At 35.7% G+C, this 24,108-nt stretch overlaps 2 protein-coding genes and 1 long non-coding RNA gene across 3 annotated transcripts; 2 read left to right on the forward strand and 1 right to left on the reverse strand.

Moving 5' to 3' along the window:
• The first annotated feature begins 636 nt into the window (after positions 1-636).
• LOC113637311 (myosin-7-like) lies at positions 637-15,208 on the forward strand. The gene is made up of 39 exons (XM_047806167.1): positions 637-732; positions 895-953; positions 1,094-1,301; positions 2,115-2,258; positions 2,342-2,498; positions 2,770-2,797; positions 3,393-3,495; positions 3,579-3,671; positions 3,770-3,833; positions 4,079-4,177; positions 4,257-4,360; positions 4,972-5,110; positions 5,191-5,309; positions 5,395-5,544; positions 5,748-5,918; positions 6,071-6,380; positions 7,249-7,319; positions 7,412-7,617; positions 7,717-7,840; positions 7,958-8,094; positions 8,183-8,438; positions 8,530-8,772; positions 8,856-9,032; positions 9,104-9,249; positions 9,349-9,439; positions 9,521-9,910; positions 10,483-10,609; positions 10,707-10,825; positions 11,316-11,512; positions 12,101-12,284; positions 12,420-12,585; positions 12,667-12,791; positions 12,875-13,183; positions 13,273-13,476; positions 13,577-13,873; positions 14,417-14,521; positions 14,634-14,729; positions 14,812-14,946; positions 15,111-15,208. The coding sequence occupies exons 3-39, from the start codon at positions 1,101-1,103 to the stop codon at positions 15,129-15,131; spliced, it is 5,808 nt and encodes a 1,935-aa protein (XP_047662123.1). The 5' UTR covers positions 637-732; positions 895-953; positions 1,094-1,100; the 3' UTR covers positions 15,132-15,208.
• A 2,577-nt stretch (positions 15,209-17,785) lies between these two features.
• On the forward strand, positions 17,786-19,742 carry LOC113637312. Its single transcript, XR_003439337.2, has 3 exons — positions 17,786-17,800; positions 18,158-18,301; positions 19,356-19,742. It is a non-coding gene; the product is annotated as an uncharacterized LOC113637312 (long non-coding RNA).
• Positions 19,743-20,469: 727 nt separating this feature from the next.
• Positions 20,470-23,553, reverse strand: fitm1l (fat storage inducing transmembrane protein 1, like). The gene is made up of 2 exons (XM_027137913.2): positions 23,099-23,553; positions 20,470-21,209 (listed from the first exon to the last, which is right to left on the reverse strand). The coding sequence occupies exons 1-2, from the start codon at positions 23,275-23,277 to the stop codon at positions 20,570-20,572; spliced, it is 819 nt and encodes a 272-aa protein (XP_026993714.1). The 5' UTR covers positions 23,278-23,553; the 3' UTR covers positions 20,470-20,569.
• Between the last annotated feature and the right edge of the window lie 555 nt (positions 23,554-24,108).

Consider the following 24,108-nt stretch of genomic DNA (forward strand, 5'->3'; position numbering starts at 1 on the left):
TAACAGGATGAGGGATTAAAAGTAGCATCACTTCTAAAAGTACTACACAAACCATGAGGTGTTAGTGCTAATTTATGTGCTTGGGGAAGAAGAAGAAGATCTTTAGTCTTTGAAGGGAAGCAGAGGACACTGAGAGGTGGCAGGACATCCTGATGTTGTAAAGGATAAATGAGTGTATTAGTTTAGAGATATGAGGTAAGATGGACGTCCTGGACTAGCTCAAGGTTATATGCAATGTATGAGAGTGAGAGCATATATGGATCATATGATGTATCTTCACAGTTTATTAGCAGTTTTTGTCCAATAATTCAGTGCAAATATTGCAGACAGTTTCTTGGACACTGCACATGTTTTACATAGTTTATTTCCTAAAATAGCTAATGGAAAAGAATTGTGACTAATTTTGTAACTGGTAGAAATAGACCTGATAAGTAAATAAGGTAGTAACATGGTTAGGGCCAGAGAATTAGAGACTGCCAGCATGTGCTAATATGGCATAAAGCAGACATGCAGCATTCCTTCCTGTCAGTCCAAACACTTAAAGCTGATGTACCAAGTGTTTAAATGTGTGTGTGCGCGTGTGTGTGTTGTGGGTGTAGGTGTGCACAGGCACTCTGGGATTACTCATAGGACATGTGACCATTGCATTGGAGTGAAGAAGGCTATAAATTAGATTTCAGGTCTTGCCTAGATCTTAGTGCAATAAAGTTCAGCCATTGCACCTGCTATTGTGTGAGTTTTCCTACTTTGAACACAGACCTCTTATTTTTCATGTTCCACTCTATGTTCTTGTAATTTAGCTTATCTAGCTTAACTTATTTATTATATGCTGATGCATTACAAAAGTGTAGATTGGCTTGACGGTTTGTCTCTTTTTATTTCTGTAAATTTTAGGTTTACTAACAACGCACTGGATTTTTCACCGTTCTCTGTATCCAGTAAGGCATAAATCAGTAAGTACTTTTCTGCTTGCAGTGCAGAGACCTGATGTGTAGATGCATTTGCTAAACTACGGTGATCACTAAAATACTGTTTAAATATAACAATTTTTTTAATTATATTAATCATTGTTACCAATTTGACATTTTCTTAGAATAAGTATGGGGGATGCCGAGATGTCAGTGTTCGGGGTGGCAGCTCCTTACCTGCGAAAGTCTGACAAGGAACGTTTAGAGGCACAGACTCGTATTTTTGACATGAAAAAAGAATGTTTTGTGCCTGATCCTGTGGAGGAGTTTGTTAAGGCCACAATTACCAGTCGTGAAGGTGACAAAGTGACTGTAGAGACTGAATTAGGGAAGGTCAGTAAAAAAAATGCATCTTATTTATTTATTTATTTATTTATTTATTATTTTTCATCTTTTATTTAAGTTATGCTCCAATCTCTTATAATTAAAATAAATTGGTGAGTTTTCTAGCATAAATTTTTCTTTTTTTTTTCTAATCTTTTATTCTAATCTTTCCATTTTAATACAAGAATAATTTATCTGGCTTTTAGGAGCATCTGCATATTTGTTGAGTGATTAGAAATACAGATATGATAACACTACTTTTTTTTATTTCTTATTAAGTTGAAAAGTCCTTTATTGGCATTTTATAAGTATTAGTGTTCTCTACATGGATATGATTTTAAGAATTAATTATATATAATATAATTAAATAAAAAAAAATTAACTAAACAGCAATTCTGTTTCCCAGATAGGATCAAAGCCAGATACCAATTATTTAGCTATTTGACTTTAAAAACATTACAATACATACAGATTGCTTCCATTCTTTGACATTTAGTCTTTGTAATACGCGTTCTGTAAACTGTATAGGTATAGTAAATTTTTTTATTAGTTTTTTTACACTAAAATCTTAAACATTATAAATGATACATAATGTCAAACTAAAGCAATGACAATCAATTTTAAAATAATAAAAGCTGTTCTGAAATGTCCAAAAATAAATAAATAATTACTTCTATGAAGGATACAGGATGTCCGATATGGCTGTTTCTCCATATGTCATATTTCACATATACATAATTTTTCGGAATAGATTTTTAAAAAAAAATTTCAGAATGTTTTATGTCCAGAAATTAATATTCTTAACACCATCATTTTTTTTAGACACTGACCTTTAAGAACAGTCAGGTTCTGCAACAGAATCCTCCAAAGTTTGATAAAATTGAAGACATGGCCATGTTGACTTTCCTGCATGAGCCAGCTGTGCTGTATAATCTCAAAGAGCGTTATGCAGCTTGGATGATCTATGTGAGTACATGAATTTAATCCAAACCAATTCATCCTTTCTATTGTCCAAAATAGCTAACAACTATTTTTTTTGCTTCCCAAAGACCTATTCAGGCCTGTTCTGTGTCACTGTCAACCCCTACAAGTGGCTGCCAGTATATAATCAGGAAGTAGTTATAGCTTACAGGGGCAAGAAGAGGAGTGAAGCACCTCCTCACATTTTCTCCATTTCTGATAATGCATACCAATATATGCTGTCAGGTAAATAATAAGCACCAAACAATAGTCATTTCTATTGCATTAACAAACAATACCACCAAGTTTATATTAACACCAATTAAGCTTTTAATTTAAGGCAATAACACAAATTTAATTTTTTTCTAAATAAACTGGTGCACTGATGACCTCCTCCAAAAAATTCTACCGTTATATGTCTGTAAATTAAATGTCATTCCTTAAAAATAATATTTTATTGTGCTTTTTGTAGTGTGTAATAGATAATTCTGATTATTTATTATTTCTGTTCACATAGATCGTGATAACCAGTCCCTCCTGATCACGTAAGTTTCTAATGAGCCATAATAATATTACATATCAAGATCTGAAGCTCTATTTATTCTATAGGTTTCATAAGAACACTATAATTTATACTTGTACTTTATAATGTACTTTATATTAATATATTAATAAAGGTTAATTATAAAAATTGACAATATTTTGACAGTGTTTTGATATTTACAAGTTTAATGTCAGGAAAATAAAGCACTCACTTTCAGAAGATAGTAAATGGTTTATTAATAATAATAATAATAATAATAATAATAATAATAATAATAATAATAATAATAATAAAAATAATAAAAATAATACAAGATATTTTTTTGATTAGATCAAAATATTTTTGACTGATGATTTAATCAGTGAATAGCTCTGAATATCATTGTAGGCCATATTGCATGAGCAAGTGGTCAATTATACTGGATATTAACATGACTGTGACTACCTACAGGACTCACATTCAGGGTACTCGCACCCTTGCACTATTGCTGAAGTAGTTGGAGATATTATTTGTTAAAACAATAATCTTAACTGGCCAGCAAGAAAAACCTGTCAGTGTTAATGTACATTATTTCTGTCTTTGAATACATTATTTAGTGGAGAATCCGGTGCTGGGAAAACTGTAAACACCAAAAGAGTCATTCAGTACTTTGCCAGTATTGCAGCAAGTGGATGTAAGAAGGAAACTGCTCAAAACAAGGTTCCCATTTACATACTTTTATATATGTAATTACGAATTATTATCTACATTTATTAACATCTAGAAAATATACTTTTTTTCAGGGAACTTTGGAAGATCAAATCATCCAAGCTAACCCAGCACTGGAGGCTTTTGGCAATGCCAAGACAATTAGAAATGATAATTCTTCACGATTTGTAGGGGAAATGTTTATCATTATACTTTTAATAGTATACCAACATGTCTCATATGCATAAAATTCTTTGATATTTTACATTTTGATTATTTTCTTCAGGGCAAATTCATTAGAATTCATTTCGACACAAGAGGAAAACTGGCATCAGCTGACATTGAAACATGTGTGTTATTTTTCACCTCTTTTTAAATAGTCATGACACTAATGTCTAATAATTTGCTGCTGCAGTTGGATAAAGACTGTAATGTTTGGTTTTATTTCCAGTTTTTAATGAATTTCTTGCCTTTTTAGGTGCATCAGTGTATTTGTAAAACATATATTGCATGAAAAGCAGATTTCAAATTTTGGATATACATTTTTTCAGTTACATATTTACCATGCACTTACACTGCTCTCATCTTTATTAAGATCTACTGGAGAAATCTCGTGTGGTCTTTCAGCTCAAGGCAGAGAGAGATTATCACATATTCTATCAAATCTTGTCAAACAAGAAACCAGAGCTACTTGGTTAGTAAATGGAATCAGTGAAAACCATAAAGATTAAATATCATTAAAATGAATATAATCATATTTTTCATTCCTACAGAGATGCTACTGGTGACACAAAATCCCTATGACTACGCATTCATCTCACAGGGAGAAACCACAGTTCCTTCCATTGATGATGCTGAAGAGTTAATGGCAACTGATGTAAGTATTTATGTTCAAGCAGTTTGTTTTCAGATATCTAACAAAATCATCTGGTATTAAGGAATAATTATATCTTAATTTCTATTTTAAATTGTAATCCACCTCACTTTATTTTTCTGATGTGGGGGATGTAGTAGCCTAGTGGTTAAGGTGCTGGATTAACAATTGAAAGGTTGTAAGTTTGATTCCCAAGTCCACCAGGCTGCCACTGCTGGGCCCCTGACCAAGGCCCTTAACCCTCAAGTGCTCAGTTGTATAAAATGCAATGAAAATTTAAGTCGCCATGAAAAGTGGCATCTGCTAAATGGTGGAAACGTAAATGTTAATTTTTAAAATTGTGTTACACTGCAATGATCATGAGGCATTACATGCTATTAAAGAACTCAAGTCTGTATTTACTGTAGCTACTGATTAACAAAAAATCCTCAATTTAATCTGTACACTTCAAAACAATAGAACATCTTTGGACAATTTGCTCTTTTTTTATTGACAATCACCTTTTTATTAGCATAATATATTTGTTCTATCAGGGACATTTGCATTAAGAATGAATATCTTTCTTATATTAATGTGGTTATGTTCTTTGCCTTTTTTCATTGCTTCATTTACAGAATGCTTTTGATGTGCTTGGTTTTACACAAGAGGAAAAAAACTCAGTCTACAAGCTTACTGGAGCCATTATGCACATTGGCAACATGAAATTCAAGCAAAAACAGCGTGAAGAACAGGCAGAAGCTGATGGAACTGAGGGTATCAATAATGCATACTGCCACAAACAAATAATTAAATATCTATTAGAGTTTAATACTAAAAGCTTCATTTATATTTAGATGCAGACAAAGTTTCTTATCTGATGGGTCTGAACTCTGCTGACCTTATAAAAGGTTTGTGTCACCCAAGAGTTAAAGTAGGCAATGAGTGGGTGACCAAAGGACAGAATGTCCAACAGGTAAGCAAATCTTTATAGCATTCAAAAATATGCAACAAAACAATATTTTGAATGTTGCTTACATTTTTTCTGCTGGTTCTTATAGGTGAACTATGCCATTGGTGCTCTCTCCAAAGCAGTTTATGAGAAAATGTTCCTCTGGATGGTGGTAAGAATCAACCAGTCTCTGGAAACAAGGCAGCCACGCCAGTATTTCATTGGTGTATTGGACATTGCTGGTTTTGAGATTTTTGAAGTGAGTGAATGAAAACACAAATATATACATTTATGATTTGTGATATTAGATGTAATATTTTGTATGATTTAAACAAAGAACATGCTTCTTGGTACTTGTGATTAGTAAGATACAGTAGGAATTCTTGTGACAGTGACAAAAAATATTAATGTCAAAACATGAATATACTCCACTGATAAACTGAAACATTTGTATTTTTACAGTTTAATACTTTTGAGCAGCTCTGCATTAATTTTACAAATGAGAAACTGCAACAGTTTTTCAACCATCACATGTTTGTGCTGGAACAAGAAGAATACAAGAAAGAAGGCATAGAATGGGAATTCATCGACTTTGGCATGGACTTGCAAGCCTGCATTGATTTAATTGAGAAGGTGGGATTTAACAAAGGTTTCAAACATTATTTTAATAAATAATAAATGCTTCTAAGAGAAGCAGTCTTACCATTACTGCTATGATTATGATTAGAGATATAATGGTTAATAGTTATTCACCTCTAAAGTAAACAATTTTTGTTTTGTTATAGCCCATGGGTATCATGTCTATCCTTGAAGAGGAATGCATGTTTCCCAAAGCCACAGATACCACATTTAAAACAAAGCTTTATGACAACCATTTGGGGAAATCAAGTAACTTTCAGAAGCCAAGGATTGTAAAGGGGAAGCCTGAGGCTCACTTTGCCCTTGTTCACTATGCTGGCACTGTGGACTACAACATCAACAACTGGCTTATAAAGAACAAGGATCCACTAAATGAAACTGTAGTAGGACTCTACCAAAAATCTTCAATGAAACTGCTGTCTAACCTATTTGCAAACTATGCTGGGTCAGACATGGGTAAGCAAAAGTGGCTCTACTTCACCATACCAGGGTGGTGGCAATCACTTGGATATCATAAGCATGTAGAAACCCTCCAAAAATGTCTTCATTTGTCATCTTTAATTTTCTTATTCTTGCTTTATATAAATATCTTCAAAATATGTCATCAATATATGGCAATAGAATCATTATCATTTCTGTTGGAGTGACTGTAACTTTTGAGTACTTGTATACTCGTAGCTATGGTATACTATATTGTGCCAGCTAGCTCACATCAGCATTTCCAGCCTTATTAACATTACTAGTTATCTCAACCAATTTGCTATTGCAACTTGCTACTGACACAGGATATCTTTTGGCACTATCCCCAATCTCTCCTTGTACTTCACTTCCTCTAAGGTCTAGCCAATCAGAAGCCATGTTAGAAGCTCAACAGAAGCCCTTTTGGCATGGTTGAGTGGTTTTCCCTTGCATTACCATCCACTTCCAGAATTCCACTAACTGCCAATGCTGGGGCTGCAGTCAGGCTTTCCTTCATTCAGTACTCATTCTTCCTGCCATGTCAGGTTCTCTCATAAGGTTCTATCATCGTCCACTTAGTGGATTCCAACTCTGTGTCATGTTCTAACAATTGTTAGCTTCTACTAACATTGAAACTACCACTCACAGAAGTTAAAGTACCACCATCTGTTAGAGGGTTGGCAGCTCACTCTTAGACTTGGGATATCTAAGCCAGGACATGAAGCTACTCTTCATTTCTTCGTGCTATCAAGTACCGGTACCACAATCTGTACTGCCAGAAAAACATATCAGCCCTGCTAAATGTGCATATAACTTTAAAACATGAGTGTTGAATGGCACTTACAATGCTAATATTGTTCAACAGTTGTTGATACTGGCAAAAAAGAAAAGAAGAAGAAAGGATCATCTTTCCAGACAGTGTCTGCACTTCACAGGGTATGTGCTCAGAAAATAAGTCCAAAGTGCCATGAACTCTTTGTGTTAGTTGTTCTATCCCTATAAGCTGCATTACTTTTGCTGACTTTCAGGAAAATCTCAATAAGCTGATGACAAACTTGCGCTCAACTCATCCACACTTTGTACGTTGCATCATTCCCAATGAGACCAAGACTCCTGGTGCAATGGACAACCCCCTTGTAATGCATCAGCTTCGCTGCAATGGTGTGTTAGAAGGTATTAGGATCTGCAGGAAGGGTTTCCCCAACAGAATCCTTTATGGTGATTTCAAACAGAGGTACTTCATTGTAATCTTAGTAGAATACTCATGTTATCATTACTATATAACCAACTTGCTCTTATATATTTATGAGAACTTTTTGATGTCATATTGTAGATACCGTATCCTTAACCCAGCTGCAATCCCGGAGGGGCAGTTTATTGATAGTAGGAAAGGGGCTGAGAAACTGTTGGCTTCACTTGATATAGATATCCAACAGTACAGATTTGGGCACACTAAGGTAAAAGTTTGAGTAATTTAAAGACGATCTCATATATATATATATATATATATATATATATATATATATATATATATATATATATATATGATATATATATATATTTTTTTTTTTCAGGTGTTTTTTAAAGCTGGTCTGTTAGGTCAGTTGGAGGAAATGCGAGACGAACGACTGTCTAAAATAATAACAGGAATCCAATCCAGGTCTCGTGGACTTCTCTCAAGAACTGAGTACCAGAAGATGGTGGAACGCAGGTATGTCTGTCAAGATCCATTTGATTTTATTTACATTTAGTAAACATTTTTTTCTGTAATTTTTTTTTTTTTTACTTCTACCCATAAGGGATGCCTTGCTTGTCATACAGTGGAATGTGCGTGCATTCATGAGTGTCAAAAACTGGCCATGGATGAAGCTGTATTTCAAGATCAAACCATTACTGAGATCTGCAGAAGCAGAGAAGGAAATGGCCAACATGAAAGAGGAATTCCTAAAACTCAAGGAGGCTTATGCCAAATCTGAAGCGCGCAGAAAAGAGCTAGAAGAAAAAATGGTCTCACTTCTCCAAGAGAAGAATGATTTGCAGCTTCAAGTGCAGGCAGTAGGTTTAAAATGCCCTTTGAAACAGGTGAAATCTTAACAGCTTAAAAATATTTAAATATGAATATATTTAATCACTTTACTGTACACAGGAACAAGACAATCTGTGTGATGCCGAGGAAAGGTGTGAAGGATTAATTAAAAACAAGATCCAGATGGAAGGCAAAGTCAAAGAGCTGAATGAAAGACTGGAGGATGAGGAAGAGATGAATGCAGAGCTAACAGCTAAAAAGAGAAAGCTGGAGGATGAGTGCTCTGAGCTCAAGAAAGACATTGATGATCTTGAGTTAACTCTAGCTAAAGTGGAAAAGGAGAAGCATGCCACAGAGAATAAGGTTTTTTTGCCTCACACATAAGGTTTTAAATCACAACAACTTAAAAAAGTAAAGCAAATTTCTCATATTCTGCTATATAATAGGTAAAGAATCTGACTGAGGAAATGGCAGCCCTGGATGAAATCATAGCCAAGTTAACAAAAGAGAAGAAAGCCCTGCAGGAGGCCCACCAGCAAACCCTGGATGACCTGCAGAGTGAGGAGGACAAAGTGAACACCCTCACCAAAATCAAAGTCAAACTAGAGCAGCAAGTTGATGATGTAAGTGAAAAAATCTGAGTAGCAAATAGATATGGGTCCGAAAATGAATTTTAATTCTTGTTATTCATCAGTTAGAGGGATCTCTGGAGCAAGAAAAAAAGGTTCGTATGGATCTCGAAAGGGCAAAGAGAAAGCTGGAGGGTGACTTAAAGTTGACCCAAGAAAGCATAATGGACTTGGAAAATGACAAACAACAACTAGAGGAACGCCTTAAGAAGTAAGAAAAGAGAAACATTTCAACTGATACATACTGCATGTACATATACATATTGTAATACATATTGCATTTTAACTTAACTGACACTGTTTTCTGTAGGAAAGATTTTGAAATCAGCCAGCAAAACAGCAAAATTGAGGATGAGCAAGTCATCATTGTGCAACTCCAAAAGAAAATTAAGGAGTTGCAGGTATTTAATTATGATCTACAGTTGACGTGACTAATGGATAAAGTGTAGAGCAATGTACAAATTAATTTCTGTTTAATTTAGGCTAGAGTAGAAGAACTGGAGGAAGAGCTTGAGGCTGAAAGAGCTGCCAGAGCCAAGGTGGAGAAACAGAGGGCAGAACTGGCAAGAGAACTGGAGGAAATAAGTGAGAGACTGGAAGAGGCTGGAGGAGCTACGGCAGCTCAGATTGAGATGAACAAAAAAAGGGAGACTGAATTTCAGAAACTGCGCAGAGACCTTGAAGAGGCGACTCTGAACCATGAAGCCACAGCTGCCACACTTAGAAAGAAACAAGCAGATAGTGTGGCTGAGCTGGGAGAGCAGATAGATAACCTGCAGAGAATCAAACAAAAATTAGAGAAAGATAAGAGTGAGCTTAAACTGGAGCTGGATGATGTGGTTTCCGGCATGGAACAGATTGTCAAGTCGAAAGTAAGTTCTTAGTGAGGACTTTTTATTTTAAAACAATAATTAAACACATACAATTCCAAATAATGTGTTCTGACTAACACCCTATTCAATTCTTGGGTTCTCCTGTACATTTATTTATGAAGCCAAATGAACCCAGGTTTAATTAAATATACAATATTTTTTTTTTAAATGTTTCTATTTTTTGAAACATTTTTATAATGTTTCGAAAGATTTACAGTTTGTATTATAAAAATATTTTACATTGTTTAACCAAGAAAACAACATGATCTATTGTAATTTTTACAGAATAAAATTCTAACACAAATCCAAACATGAACATTTGGATAATGCTCTTTCTCTAAAAGTCATACTGTGTAATTTTAAATTTAAAATAGGGATTAGAATAAACATTTTTAATAAATGTATTATTTCATGAAGGCAAGCCATCTAGAAACAAAAATGTTTGGTTTTGAATAGAGAAGGGATTGTTTTTGAGTAAAATTTATTAATGTACAGAAAATTGCATAAACTGCATAATATTGCCAGCTGATATGTGGCCTAATAAATATGCCTTCATATCTATCTTTTTACAGACTAACTTGGAGAAAATGAACAGGACTTTGGAGGACCAGCTGAATGAATATCGAAGCAAGTGTGAGGAAAACCAAAGATCTCTCAATGATTTTGTAACTCAGAAAGGAAAGATTCAGACTGAGAATGGTATGTTGAAAATGCCTCACGTATTATCCCAACTATCACATAATTAACACACAGAAAATATATTATATAAAATTATACTATGTTACAAATACCATAGATGAGCTTTCAAGGCAGGTAGAAGAAAAGGAGTCACTAATCTTTCAGCTTACAAGAGGAAAACAGTCCTACTCTCAACAGCTTGAGGATCTAAAAAGGCAGCTTGAAGAAGAAATTAAGGTAAAGCATTCCATATGTCATAGTCATTTTATGTAACTGTGGATTTAGCTGGTAACATCAGTTTAAAGTGCAGTCTACAAAAAAACAATGCTGTCCAACAATGAGTTGTAAACTATATGAATATTGGTGTAATGCAGGTATTTTAACAGGAATATAGTGGATTTGAGTATTACTGTATACCAACAAATCCAAGGTGTAGTCTTAGGTGTCATCCAGCTGGAGGGTCCAAATAGCCCGTGGGAAGAAGCTCCTCCTCAATCTCTCTGTGTTGGCCTTGAGGAAGCTGAGCAACAGGGCAGAGTCCATTGTTCAGATGACTGAACTTCTTGGTCTCAGTTCAGCACCACTTGCTGTAGTGGTGTCATAGTTGTGTCTCAATCTTTTTTTAACACTGATTATATAAAAAAAATAAATATATATTATCTATTACTGTATAATGGAATGAATACAACTAACCAACAGTACATTGAACTTTCACTTCTTTTTTCAGGCCAAGAATGCTCTTGCTCATGCAGTACAGTCTGCTCGTCATGATTCAGATCTCCTCAGAGAACAGTATGAAGAAGAGCAGGAGTCAAAAGCAGAACTGCAACGTAGTCTCACTAAGGCTAATGCTGAGGTTGCTCAATGGAGAACCAAGTATGAAACTGATGCCATCCAAAGAACAGAAGAACTGGAAGAAGCCAAGTAAGGCATAAAAAAATCATAAAATAGTTCATAATTTGATCAATCTTAAGCTTTAATAATACCAATAACAAATGTTCACAAAAACTTGTTTATTATAATCATCTGTTTTATGCTAAATCTGTCTGAAAGATCATATCAGTCTCTGATATTGTATATACAGATGATAAAAAAAGATTATTATTATTAGATGAGTAGAGAGAATTAAAAGCAAAGATTATTCCAGAGAGGTGCACTACAATGATTTTGGATGATGGCGTGCCATATTGTTGTCGTATCTCAATTCATTTTTATACACGTTAGAGATTTTGAACCTTATTATACAGCACTCTCCACCTCCGCTATCAAAACAACAATAAAGAAAAATCTTATGGAAAATAAACAAACTTATGGAAAAGTATCTCAATCACATTCAACTATCCGTCTTTTGGGTGTTGACCATTCTGAGCCCAGTAGAGTATATTACTCTTTAGACATACCTCTCCCATAGGTCCAGTGTTTACATCTAGAAACTATAGCTCAACTTTTTTTTGTGATTTAAACTGACACGCAAAAAATCTACATAGAACTTGCACTATTTTGTGTATACAGAAAGAAACTTGCTCAGCGTTTGCAGGATGCAGAAGAGGCTGTGGAAGCAGTTAATGCTAAATGTTCCTCTCTTGAGAAGACCAAACATCGGCTTCAGAATGAAATTGAAGACCTCATGATGGATATGGAGCGATCGAATGCAGCTGCTGCAGCCTTGGACAAGAAACAAAGGAATTTTGATAAGGTATTTCAAAACAATTGTTTATTTACTAATTACAATTTCCCCCCCAAATTGGTGCATTATAAAGAAGTATCTTAAAGTATTGACAGACCTTGATATTGCAATGATATTGTATTTTATAATAAAATCTATTTTAAGGTCCTGGCTGAGTGGAAGCAAAAGTATGAGGAATCTCAGTGTGAGCTTGAAAGCTCCCAGAAGGAAGCTCGATCTCTGAGTACTGAGCTCTTCAAGTTAAAGAATTCATACGAAGAATCTTTAGACCATTTGGAGACTTTGAAAAGAGAGAATAAGATTCTCCAAGGTGCATAAATCATTAAATATGCATATTTTGGACTAGTGTTTACATAATTATTTTTTTAATGGTAATCTTTCTTTTTTTTAGAGGAGATAACTGATTTAACCGAACAACTTGGTGAAGGTGGAAAGACAGTCCATGAATTAGAGAAGGCCCGTAAACAGCTGGAGCAAGAAAAAACAGAAATCCAGTCTGCACTTGAGGAGGCAGAGGTAAAGCAATGAAACAATAATCTGTCATGGATAATAAAGCAGCATCATTTTCACAACTGAAAACTATTTTTTATATTTAACAGGGCTCCTTGGAGCATGAAGAGGGTAAAATACTAAGAAGCCAACTGGAACTCAACCAGATAAAGTCTGAAAATGAACGTAAATTGGCTGAAAAAGATGAGGAAATGGAACAGACCAAGAGAAACTTGCAGAGGACAATTGACACCTTGCAAAGCTCTTTGGAGGCAGAAACTCGAAGCAGGAATGAAGCTCTTAGAGTAAAGAAGAAAATGGAGGGGGACCTTAATGAAATGGAGATCCAGCTAAGTCAGGCCAATAGACAGGCTGCAGAGGCTCAAAAGCAGCTTAAAATAATTCAGGCTAACCTTAAGGCAAGAAGTAAAAGTATTTAAATACAGACAAATATAATATATAGTACTACAAATACCTAAAATAGAAAAAAATATATTTTCTTATTTAGGACTGCCAGATCCAGTTGGATGATGTTGTCCATGCCAATGACGATCTGAAGGAAAATAATGCCATTGTTGAGAGACGTAACACTCTGCTCCAGGCGGAAATTGAGGAGCTCCGGAACGTACTAGAGCAAACGGAGAGAGGACGCAAGCTTGCAGAACAGGAACTACTTGATGTCAGTGAGAGAGTTCAGCTTCTGCATTCACAGGTAAATCCTAGTTTCTGTGTTTCTGGCATGTCATATTGCCTTTTCTTGCTATCTTTGAAAAATAAGCATCAGTCATTGTCAATGACTTTACAATTTATAGAACACTAGCCTCCTGAACCAAAAGAAAAAACAAGAAGCTGACATTGCCCATCTTCAAAGTGAAGTGGAGGATTCATTTCAAGAATGCAGGAATGCTGAGGAAAAGGCGAAAAAGGCCATCACTGATGCTGCCATGATGGCAGAGGAGCTGAAGAAAGAACAGGACACCAGTTCCCATCTGGAGAGGATGAAAAAGAACATGGAACAAACAATTAAGGACCTCCAGCACCGCTTGAATGAAGCAGAGCAAATTGCCATGAAAGGGGGCAAGAAACAAATGCAGAAGTTGGAGGCCAGGGTGAGTGAAGCATTATGCAGCCCTAAACATATTATAATGATAGTAAACACCTCAAATGTGATGTTCCTGTATCCATATCCAGGTTTAGCTGATGGAATAGAGGCTGAGCTGATGACATACTGGTTCTAACATGAATAACATGTCTGAATGGCAACAAGAGTTGCCTGAATGGTTAATTCGTATTTAAACTATGGTTATAAATAAGATCCTTTTACATTTTTATGGTTTATTTTTCAAAGTGATGACCAGAATAATCAAAATAAATCGTGAAACAATCACGCAATCATTAACATAAACAATATTACCCAATATTAGTATAGTGGTCCTCATTAAATGTTTAGTAAATGGAACTTGGTTCTTTTGCAGTGATGTTGGCAATTGTAAATTAGTCATCTTCAAATCAAGACCCCTGTTTTGGGTTATTTTGCCTATGCCCTATAATGTTATAATGTAACAGCACTGCTTTTCTCTATAGATTGTGCCGTATTTTATCCAGTAAATTGATATAATAGGCTATGTTTAATATCATCAAATTTCTTTCAGGTAAGAGACTTGGAGAATGAACTTGAAGCAGAGCAGAAAAGAAACAGTGAAACTGTGAAGGGAATTCGCAAATATGAACGTCGCATTAAAGAACTTTCATATCAGGTTTGATTACAAATGTTACTTTATCCACTGTTTGCTAATATCTAATAATATCTAATATAATTGCACACAAAAAACATATTAAAGTTGTTTCTTTTCAACCAATGACCGCTAGTCTGAAGAGGACCACAAGAACATAGCCCGTCTTCAGGATCTGGTTGACAAGTTGCAACTTAAGGTTAAGGCTTACAAGCGAGCTGCTGAAGATGCAGTAAGTAACCTGATTGATGAAAATGATGATAAGAATGATGGTTAACACACAATTCATTTGTTGTATACACTTTGTATCATAGGAAGAACAAGCCAACAATCATCTTGGAAAATTCCGCAAACTGCAGCATGAACTGGATGAAGCTGCAGAGCGGGCTGACATTGCTGAGACGCAGGTCAACAAATTACGTGCAAAGAGCCGTGAACCTGGGTCAAAGGTGTGCTTATGGTCATTTTCAGTACAATTTTTACCATCTTAATGTTGATTTGATTAGCAAATATGTAATATACAATATCATCTAGATTTTGTTAAAATGAATGTATTTTTCTAAATGAGAAACTGACTTGATTTTTTTTTCTCTACGTTCTTTTATTAATACAGAAAGGATTTGATGAAGAGTAAATCTCTGGACTTCCTCTGAGACTATATGCACCCTCTTCTGCATTGTCCAGTATAAAAAAATAAAGTCACTCACTGCAGTCTGACTATTATTGACCATTATTAAGTGTCCCTGAAGGACCTAAACTCAACATGTGTTTATAATCATACTGTAAATGGTGAAAGCGATAAAAGGAAACAGGAACAAACATGAACAACCATTCATTTGCCCAGAAAATATCTAGCTTGAAAATCCAATGTCTTTTCATTCAGTATAAGAAAAAAAACCTAGACCTAGGTCAAGAGCTGCAAGTTTGTAATCTTGGGACAATTAGTGAACTATTGTAAATTGTGTTGGATGAACTTTTAAAATCAAATTCAGTGGTCAGGGTAATAAGTGAAGACCAAACATGATAAAAGAATTAAAGAAATGATACAAGTGTTTGTTGTACACACTATAAAATAAGATGGTATTTTGTGCTATAAAGTCAAAATTCAAGATCTATCAGTCAATTCATTTTGGATGATGAATGGATGGAATAAATGAATAAGGGGTTTTAGTGTTATTAGTGTGAACTACAGTCAAATATATGTGAATCTATATCTGAACTAGAATTATAGATTAAAAAATGTTTGTAATCTCTAACTTCCAAACTTCCATCCATTTTCGGTAACACTTATCCTACATAAGGTCATAGGGAACCTGGACCTAGTGGACTCAGGGAAAGAGACACACTGGATGGTATGCCAACCCATCACAGGCCATTATTGCACACACTACTGACAATTTAAGGCCAGTCAGACTACCACCTATATATTTAAACTGGGGAAAGAAACCGGAGTACCTGAAGGAAACCCACAGAGCACGAAGAGAACAAGCAAACTCTGTACACAGGGAGTGGAGGCAAATATAGAACCTTCAACCCTAGCAGTGCAAGACAAACATTCTAGCAACCAAGCCACCATGCCCCTTAACTCCACCAGACCACAAATTAATTACATATCTTTAATCAATTTGGAAAGTCATTAAAGATAGGAAGTGTAAATAAAATTTAAAGGTAACAATTTATCAAAAGAGAAGAGAGCTAAACTGAAATAATCATGGATATTAATAACTTAATATTAATAAATGATTATTTATACATTTTCACTTATGGTATTTGGCAGACACCTTTATTCAGAGGCAGTGGAGGGAGCACAGCAGTTGGGTGGTATGGGAGAACTTAGGCAGGTTGAAATCAAGTCGTGCCGCTGCATGTTGGAGCATTTGCAGAGGACAAATTGTGCTAGGTAGACCTGCCAGCAGTGAGGTGCAGCAGTCAAGTCTTTAAAATGACAAGAGACTGAACAAGCACCTGACTGGATAAAAATGGCTGAAACCTTCTGTTGTTGTAGAGAAGACACCGACAGGAAGTTGTCACATTAGCATCATCCAAGGAAAAGGACAGTTGATGGTGACCCCAAAGTTGCTTGCAGTGGCTGAAGGGGAGACCAGATCATTGCATAGGGATATTGCAAGATTCTGACCTTGGAATTAATCACATGGGATGGCTAGCATTTCACTTTTGCAGAGATTGAGTTTCAGATGATGAGTCGTCATCCATGATGATATGTCCTCCAAACATGCTGGGATCTGAGCAGAAACCATGAAATCTGAGGGAGAGAAAGATAAGTTGAGTGTCATCAGCCTAGCAGTGGTAAGAGAACCCATGTAAGGATATAACTTCACTAGGAGAGTGTGTATAGAGGGGGAAAAAATGAGAGGACCATGTACTGAGCCTTGTGGGACACCAATGGAGAGTCTGTGTGGAGCAGATGTCCCTCTCCTCCATGTTACGTGATATGACACAACCGTGGTCTCATCAGCAAGAACAAGTTAGCATACAGTGAGGTGGTGCAAAAGCTAACTGCCTGGTGTAGAGCAAACAACCCGTCTCTGAATGTTGATAAAACCAAAGAAATGGTTGTTGACTTCAGGAGAGCACAGAGCGAAAACTCCCCAATGAAGATTGACAGATCCTCTGTAGAGATTGTCAAGATCACCAATTTTCTTGGTGTTTATCTAACGGATAACCTCACCTGGTCACTCAACACCAGCTCCATCACCAAGAAAGCCCAGCAGCATCTCTACTTCTTACAAAGTTTGAGGAAATCCCATATCCCTCCCATATTTTACATTTTTACAGAGGGACCATTGAGAGCATCGTGAGCAGCTGCATGACTGTCTGGTTTGGGAACTGCACCATTCTGGATCTCAAGACTCTGCAATGGACAGTGAGGACAGCTGAGAAGATCATTGAAGTCCCTCTTCCCACTATCATGGACATTTACACCACACGCTGCATCCGCAAAGCCAAAAGCATTGTGGATGACCCCACATACCCCTCACTCACACTCCACAGCAAGGTGAGTCAGCAAAGTGAACAGCCGTGAGCTTAGAACGCAGCCCTGGGGGGCTCCAATGCTCAGTGTGATGGTGCTTGAGATGCTGTTCCTGATCTGGACTGACTGAGGACTCCCAATCAGGAAGTCCAGGATCCAGTTTCAGAGGGAGGTGCTCATCAGTCCCAGCAGGCTCAGTTTCTCAATCAGGTGCTGAGGGATGATTTTTTTGAATGCTTCTTCTTGAATGCCTTCTTTTGAACCAATGTTGTGTCAGTCAGCTGTATGGTCTGGTCTTTATCAGCAATCAGGTCTGTGCTGATCTCAGAGTTTACGATGATCCATTAGTTTACATATACACATGTATTTATTTTTATCCTTATTTCTTCTTCTTCTTCTTCTTCTTCTTCTTCTTCTTCTTCTTCTTCTTCTTCTTCTTCTTCTTCTTCTTCTTCTTCTTCTTCTTCTTCTTCTTTATTTTTCTTTCTTTCTCTCTTCTGTTTCCACACTATATATATATATATATATATATATATATATATATATATATATATATATATATATATATATATATATATATATATATATATCACGGATATAATGTCATTTTAAAAATGTAATAATGTTTATTCTGAACGGCGTGTTTCATCGTGCTTTTGTTTTGACAGTTCGCAACGCAGTTCAGCTCTGGCACTGGAGTAGTTTCTCTCACACGCGACAGCACAGACTGATAGCGTCTGTATAATATTAGTGGACGAAATGAACATCATACGACCATGTTTGCGCTTCTCGGGAACGAGTATTTTATGTCGGTATGTGGAGTTTTTTTAATCAGATTCGCGGTTCATGCATGAGAACACGTGTAGCACGAGTGTGTGTCCTTTTTATACACAACCCAGATAACACACAAATATCGTGTTCTTTAAAAGTCACTGGGGTCGAAATGTTCTGCCATTAATATCATTTTTATATAGAATATGTTCAGCTCAACACAGTTGGTGTTAGTACGGTATTGTGTTTGTTACTGAAAATCATGTTAACGTGTTACATTTTGTTTTATAGTTTATATATTTATGTAAAAACATGAAAAAGGCGACTTTATTTTCTTCTTCGAGGGTTTAAAAGCGGGATGATTGAAGGTGTTTTTGCTGCCACCTAACGGTGCTGAGCGTCTTGACTTTCAAACAATATTATTTAATGCCGCTAGATGGCAGCAACACGCTGAGTAATACTGCTGAGAAAATCCAGCATATGCTAACTTTACACTGGAGGCAAAAAGTCCAATGCGTTGGTTGTAGAATGCGTGAAGTGATATTCTCACTTTAGTGGAACAATGACAAAACGTACAACTGAAAAGAATGAATTATTTTTTATTAGCTCACAGTGTTTTTGACCCCTTTAAAGACTGGAAAAGCTTAACATTAAATGTTAGCATTCAACCTGAATTCAACCGATATGTTATGTGGATCATATTCACACAGTAAACTCGTACAGTGAAATCACACAGTGTAAAAAAAATTCTATTTACCACTGACTCTTTGTTTATTTTTTTTTGTTTGTTTGTTTAGCAACACAACAGTAAGGCTATTGGACAATCTCAAACATTTATTAATCTTTTTACTAAAATAAATTGATAAATAACATCCCAACTGTTAAAGATGACTTTCCAGTCTGACCAGAACAGCATGTGTTTTTGCAACTGGTAGTTGTTCAGACTAAACACCATTTTACGCTGTGATTTCACAAGTATTTTAAGATTATTAAAAAGGTCACGTGATTGAATCTATTCTGGGACACACATTTTCCTACACTGGTTTCCGGCATTTGCGGGTTACATTAAGATTAATAATTGTTTATCATTTTCAGGAGCAATGGTGTAGAATCCAGTTGCTGTAAACTGCGGAATATCAGCTCTCTGATCTCATCATGGATGGGTGGTGAGCAAAGAACACTAATCTCTAAGACAAAGGGAAATGACGTCTTTCATTCACCACCCTGGCGTTTCCAGCAGGTCCGCACTGGGAAAAGAGGCACTGAGTATCAGCCAAACAACATCAAGCGAAAGAGGACTCATGGTTGGATTAAAAGGATTAGCACACAGGGGGGCATCGAGGTGATTCTACGTAGAATGCTTAAAGGAAGAAAATCACTGACACACTGAAGCACATTGAGACTCAAGCTGACTAAAATGGAGTGTTGTAGAAAATTAACGTTTGTTGTCTGTAATAAAGAGCCATATAAGAAAATGCTTTATTTGACTTGTGATGCTTGAATTTATTAGTTCTTCATCAGCAAATCTAGATGGAGTGACATAAAAGCATCTGCTCTTTTTTTTCTTGACTGGAAGCTAAATTCAGTGTACTACTTCTGTTCAAATACTATGTAAAAGTGTAGGAAGTGGTAGCTTAGCAAACTGTATATACTCTTACTTGTATAGGTACAGGCATAAGTGCACAGCATCAAGGTATCTGATATCATTCATAATCTCAGCTGGAAATTATATTGCTGCCTGCAGTTTGTGTTAGTACTAGTGCTAGTCTTCAGCTACTATGGCTGCAGAGGTGCCAACTACAATGAAGTAAGATTTAGGAAGGCACCCACTTCTGCTTTTTTAGCAATCAGACCAAACTGACCTTGGCTATGTAAATTAATAGAAAATATGTAGCTGGTACATTTTGTGGTATAGTCAGGCCTTTCTGGATCCTAGGATTTCTGCTCAGTAACGCTGGCACGTCTGTAGACATGGGGGAGATGATGCACATGGAGTTTTGCAGAAGTGATTAAGGTATTGATTTTTTAAAAAAGATTAATGTCTCCTTTAGGATTTTCTAAATTGATTTAAAATTTATTTCTGGTAATACTTCAGCAGACTGACCAAGTTAATGAAGAAAACTCATCAGTGACTTGGTAAATTAATGGGTGTACTAACCAGATCAAAATATTTTACAATTATGTCGCTGAAACAGAGGTAGATCAAAACTGTGCAAATGAACCTTTATTACATGATTCATCAAATATATTTATCTCAAAGTAATTGAATAATTTATATCTGTTATTGTTTTTACCATTTTTATTTGTCCCTATGTTGTCAAAAGACCCAACCCAGGCCTTCCAGGGCAGTACCAGCTTGGTCCCATATGGTACCAGCCCTGGTATGTTGCCCTCCAGCTCAGACACCCCAGAGCTCCTCCCAAGAGCTGATTTGGGAATTGTGGAAAATATGCAAGTAGACAGAAAAGTAGAAACAACCAGAGACTCAGCAACAGGACACAGAATAAGAACAGAATGCGTAGGGGTGCTCCAGAGATCCCACCCAGGTTCAAGTAGGGCCCAAACACAGCCATCTCCTCAGCCAGCAGCAGGCAACAAAAAGAAAGCAGAAAGATGTCTTCAGAGACCTCGTACCCCCGCCATAACATGCCAGAACTGATGCAAACAGCCTTTGTCTCACCCTCTCGTAACAACAATAAAGGCTGCCCTTCTTCATTAGCTGCTACAGCAAGCTCATGGGCTCCACTGATTGGCTCATAGCAGCTCCCTGTGGCATTCTCCAGCAAGCTAAGCAGTTTACGGAAACCCAGCAACAGCCCACCTGCTACAGCCAGCCGTGAGAGATGCCGTAGTGTGTGTGTTAAGGAGCGCCGAACAGATAAAGACAGAAGGAAGACAAAAGAGCCTACAAAGATGCAGGTCCAACCCCAGCCTGAACGCAGAAAAACTCTGTTGAAGACAGAAAGATAATTTCATTGTTTTTAACATCAAAAACTCACAAAAACAATTTTTAATACAGACAAATTATTATACATCATTCCAGCAACATTATTTTTAGTTTCTCCTCAACAGGATCACTAATGTCAACTATAAAACTGTCCATCTTACAGCAGTACTGCAACATCTGTCCGCTGCTAGCTGCAGTAATATAAATATGTTCACATCTGGGTAATAAAAAACATAACCAGTACAGAAACATAAAATATTTTAGAATGTATTTATTTTAAAAGGAACAAATAGTATTAAACTGATTTAAATCAGTGTTGCAGAGTACAATAAAAAAAAAAAATAGAATTGGCTTCAACACCTTTGGCAAAGATGGTACATCTTGATCCACATTTGTAGAGCTTACAGAGGAACATCCCAGAAGCAACAAATTGTCTTATAATTACCCTTTGTATCACAATTAGAAAATAATATATTTTTGTACTTTCATATAGATATATTATGGAAGTCAATACTTGTTGCATACTTTTTCAAGGCACTGCATGTATATTTCTAGAATGAGCAATACTGTATGTGGGCATGTGCTCTGTCAAAAATGTATATTCATATTATATTACAACGTTTCTAAGAAGGACTAAAAGAATGCAGGAAATTACAGTTAAAACCTTTTGTTTTAAAAATATTTATACGTGTTTTATGTTACAAATAATATTTAAAAAGGGTAATGTTTCCTCTCAAATATCATAGGCCACAGATATACCAAAACACTTAATTTTTCACTTTTCATATTTAAAGTTTTTTATTCTTCATTGCCAAAACGAATAAGGATAATGCAACTTTGCTGTACACCAATGTTAAGAACAGGCTAATTTGTTAGGCTAAAGCATTCAAGGAAATGTACAGGAAGACAAGTCTTTGGTCTTCTGCATTACTGAAACTGGGGAATTGAACACAATATAAGTTATATATAATATATAAAACTAACAAATAAAAATTCTTAGATAGTATAACCGTTATTTCAGGTTGCGAATAAAATATAGAATCATTATTTACATTTTTTTTTTACCAGTACACCAAGTTGAATGACTTTGAATGAACCACTTTTTCAGTAACTGCAGTCAAACAGTAAAAAAAATTTAATGACAGAGTGAGAAATGTGAATTTATTATTTTCATCCCACTGTGAGAAATGTTAAATCAAAACCTTTAGTTATAATATTTTATTCAATATAAAATTAAATTAAACACTATCTTGGTTAAATCTATTGAGAGTTAAAACCATATCCTTTAAGAGCTTAAAATCCTTGGTGTTATATTCCATTTATACAACCATTTCTAGCTTGTATATTATAGGAAACAGTAAACAGTACAGTCTGTATGTGTTTATACTGCAGCATAATCTACTCTTGCAAAAATACATTTTAGTGTCAATGTTAACAACGGTTAGCTGTTCAGTTGTTCCTTAACACTGATGATTGTTAAAGATAATGAGTTTTGAATATAGTTAGTTATTAGTATAGTTAGTAATGTTACCTATATTGGATTACGTTCAAACACACTTCCATGTCCTTGAACTGACTTTTACTGTTTTTGCTTTTTGAAAGCTCTGACACACTGTATTAGTAAGTGTGTGTAGAACATCATCACCACTAAACAAACTGTTAAAGCTAGATTTGTTTATTTGTATGTTCTATAGCTGCAAGGGAAATTTTGAAACATTGACATTTTATTAAACACTGCAAGACTAAAGATTCAAAGACTAACATTTCTAACTACAGCTATTATGAGATTTGGTGAACTGGCTAACTCGTGTAAAAAATCTAATTCTTGCAACTTGGATAGAGATAATCCTCCTACAATAAGTGTATGTTTTTTTAAATCTATGCAGCTCACCTGTAAAGATAATGGGTCCTCTTCGCAAAAATACTATAGTGGGATACCCATAAATTCAGCAAGGGTCCGAACATGACCACGGCTGACAGAAACAAATGGAAATGGCGGCGAAATAATGCATTGCCCAACAATGCAGCAGCCAGGTCAGTTATGACCACAAGTAAAGAGTTCAGAAACATTTGAAGCACTAAGAACTGAGGCAGACAAAGCAGTCGTAAACCCTCCTGTTAAAAAAACAAACAAAAGCAAAATGACTTAAACAAACTTCAGCTTCCAAGTGTAGTTCCAATATATTCTAAATATTGATCCAGTGCATTGTTTTCTGCTTCTGAAGTTCGTTTTCTAATCGTCAGCACACATCCATGTCTAGCTTGTTAGTGTCTTTTTTGTCATGCATGTATCTGGAGGGTTCCTTTCCAACCTCCGCACCACTTACCCCACCACCCACAACTAGCCCCTAGGCTCCAACTTACTATATTTAGGAACTGGACAGTACCGAAGTCTTCCCATGTGTTCTGCACTGCCTATTCTTAGATTCAGCTGTTGCTGTCAAAGCCTGTTTCTGTCCGTTATTATTGACCTTACTTTCTGTTATACCATAAACAGTTCAGCACGACCAACATTGCTGTCTGTCTGCAGTGTTGTGCTAGTTAATAAGAAATAGTAACTAAGAGTTACTAGTTACTTCATTCAAAAAGTAACTCAATTACCTTATTGATTACTTACACCAAAAAGTAATGCATTACTGTTAAAAGTAACTTTTTAGTTACTTTTTTAAAGAACGTTCTTTAATGTTCCCATTAATGCCCTTTTATGCGTTATGGTCTATACAAACACAAAACTGACTAAAACACAAAGTAATTTTTAAACACTATTTTATTTAAGTCAGACCAGTGCAAACTGAATATATCACAAGGATTTCTGAAATAAATAACAAAACAAGATGAATAATATATTCAGAATCAAAAACTAAAGTGGCTTCTGCATCATAAAAGATGTTGTGTTGAGCC

Source organism: Tachysurus fulvidraco, chromosome 22 (genome assembly GCF_022655615.1).
Source record: "Tachysurus fulvidraco isolate hzauxx_2018 chromosome 22, HZAU_PFXX_2.0, whole genome shotgun sequence".
In the NCBI taxonomy this organism is placed as follows: domain Eukaryota; kingdom Metazoa; phylum Chordata; class Actinopteri; order Siluriformes; family Bagridae; genus Tachysurus; species Tachysurus fulvidraco.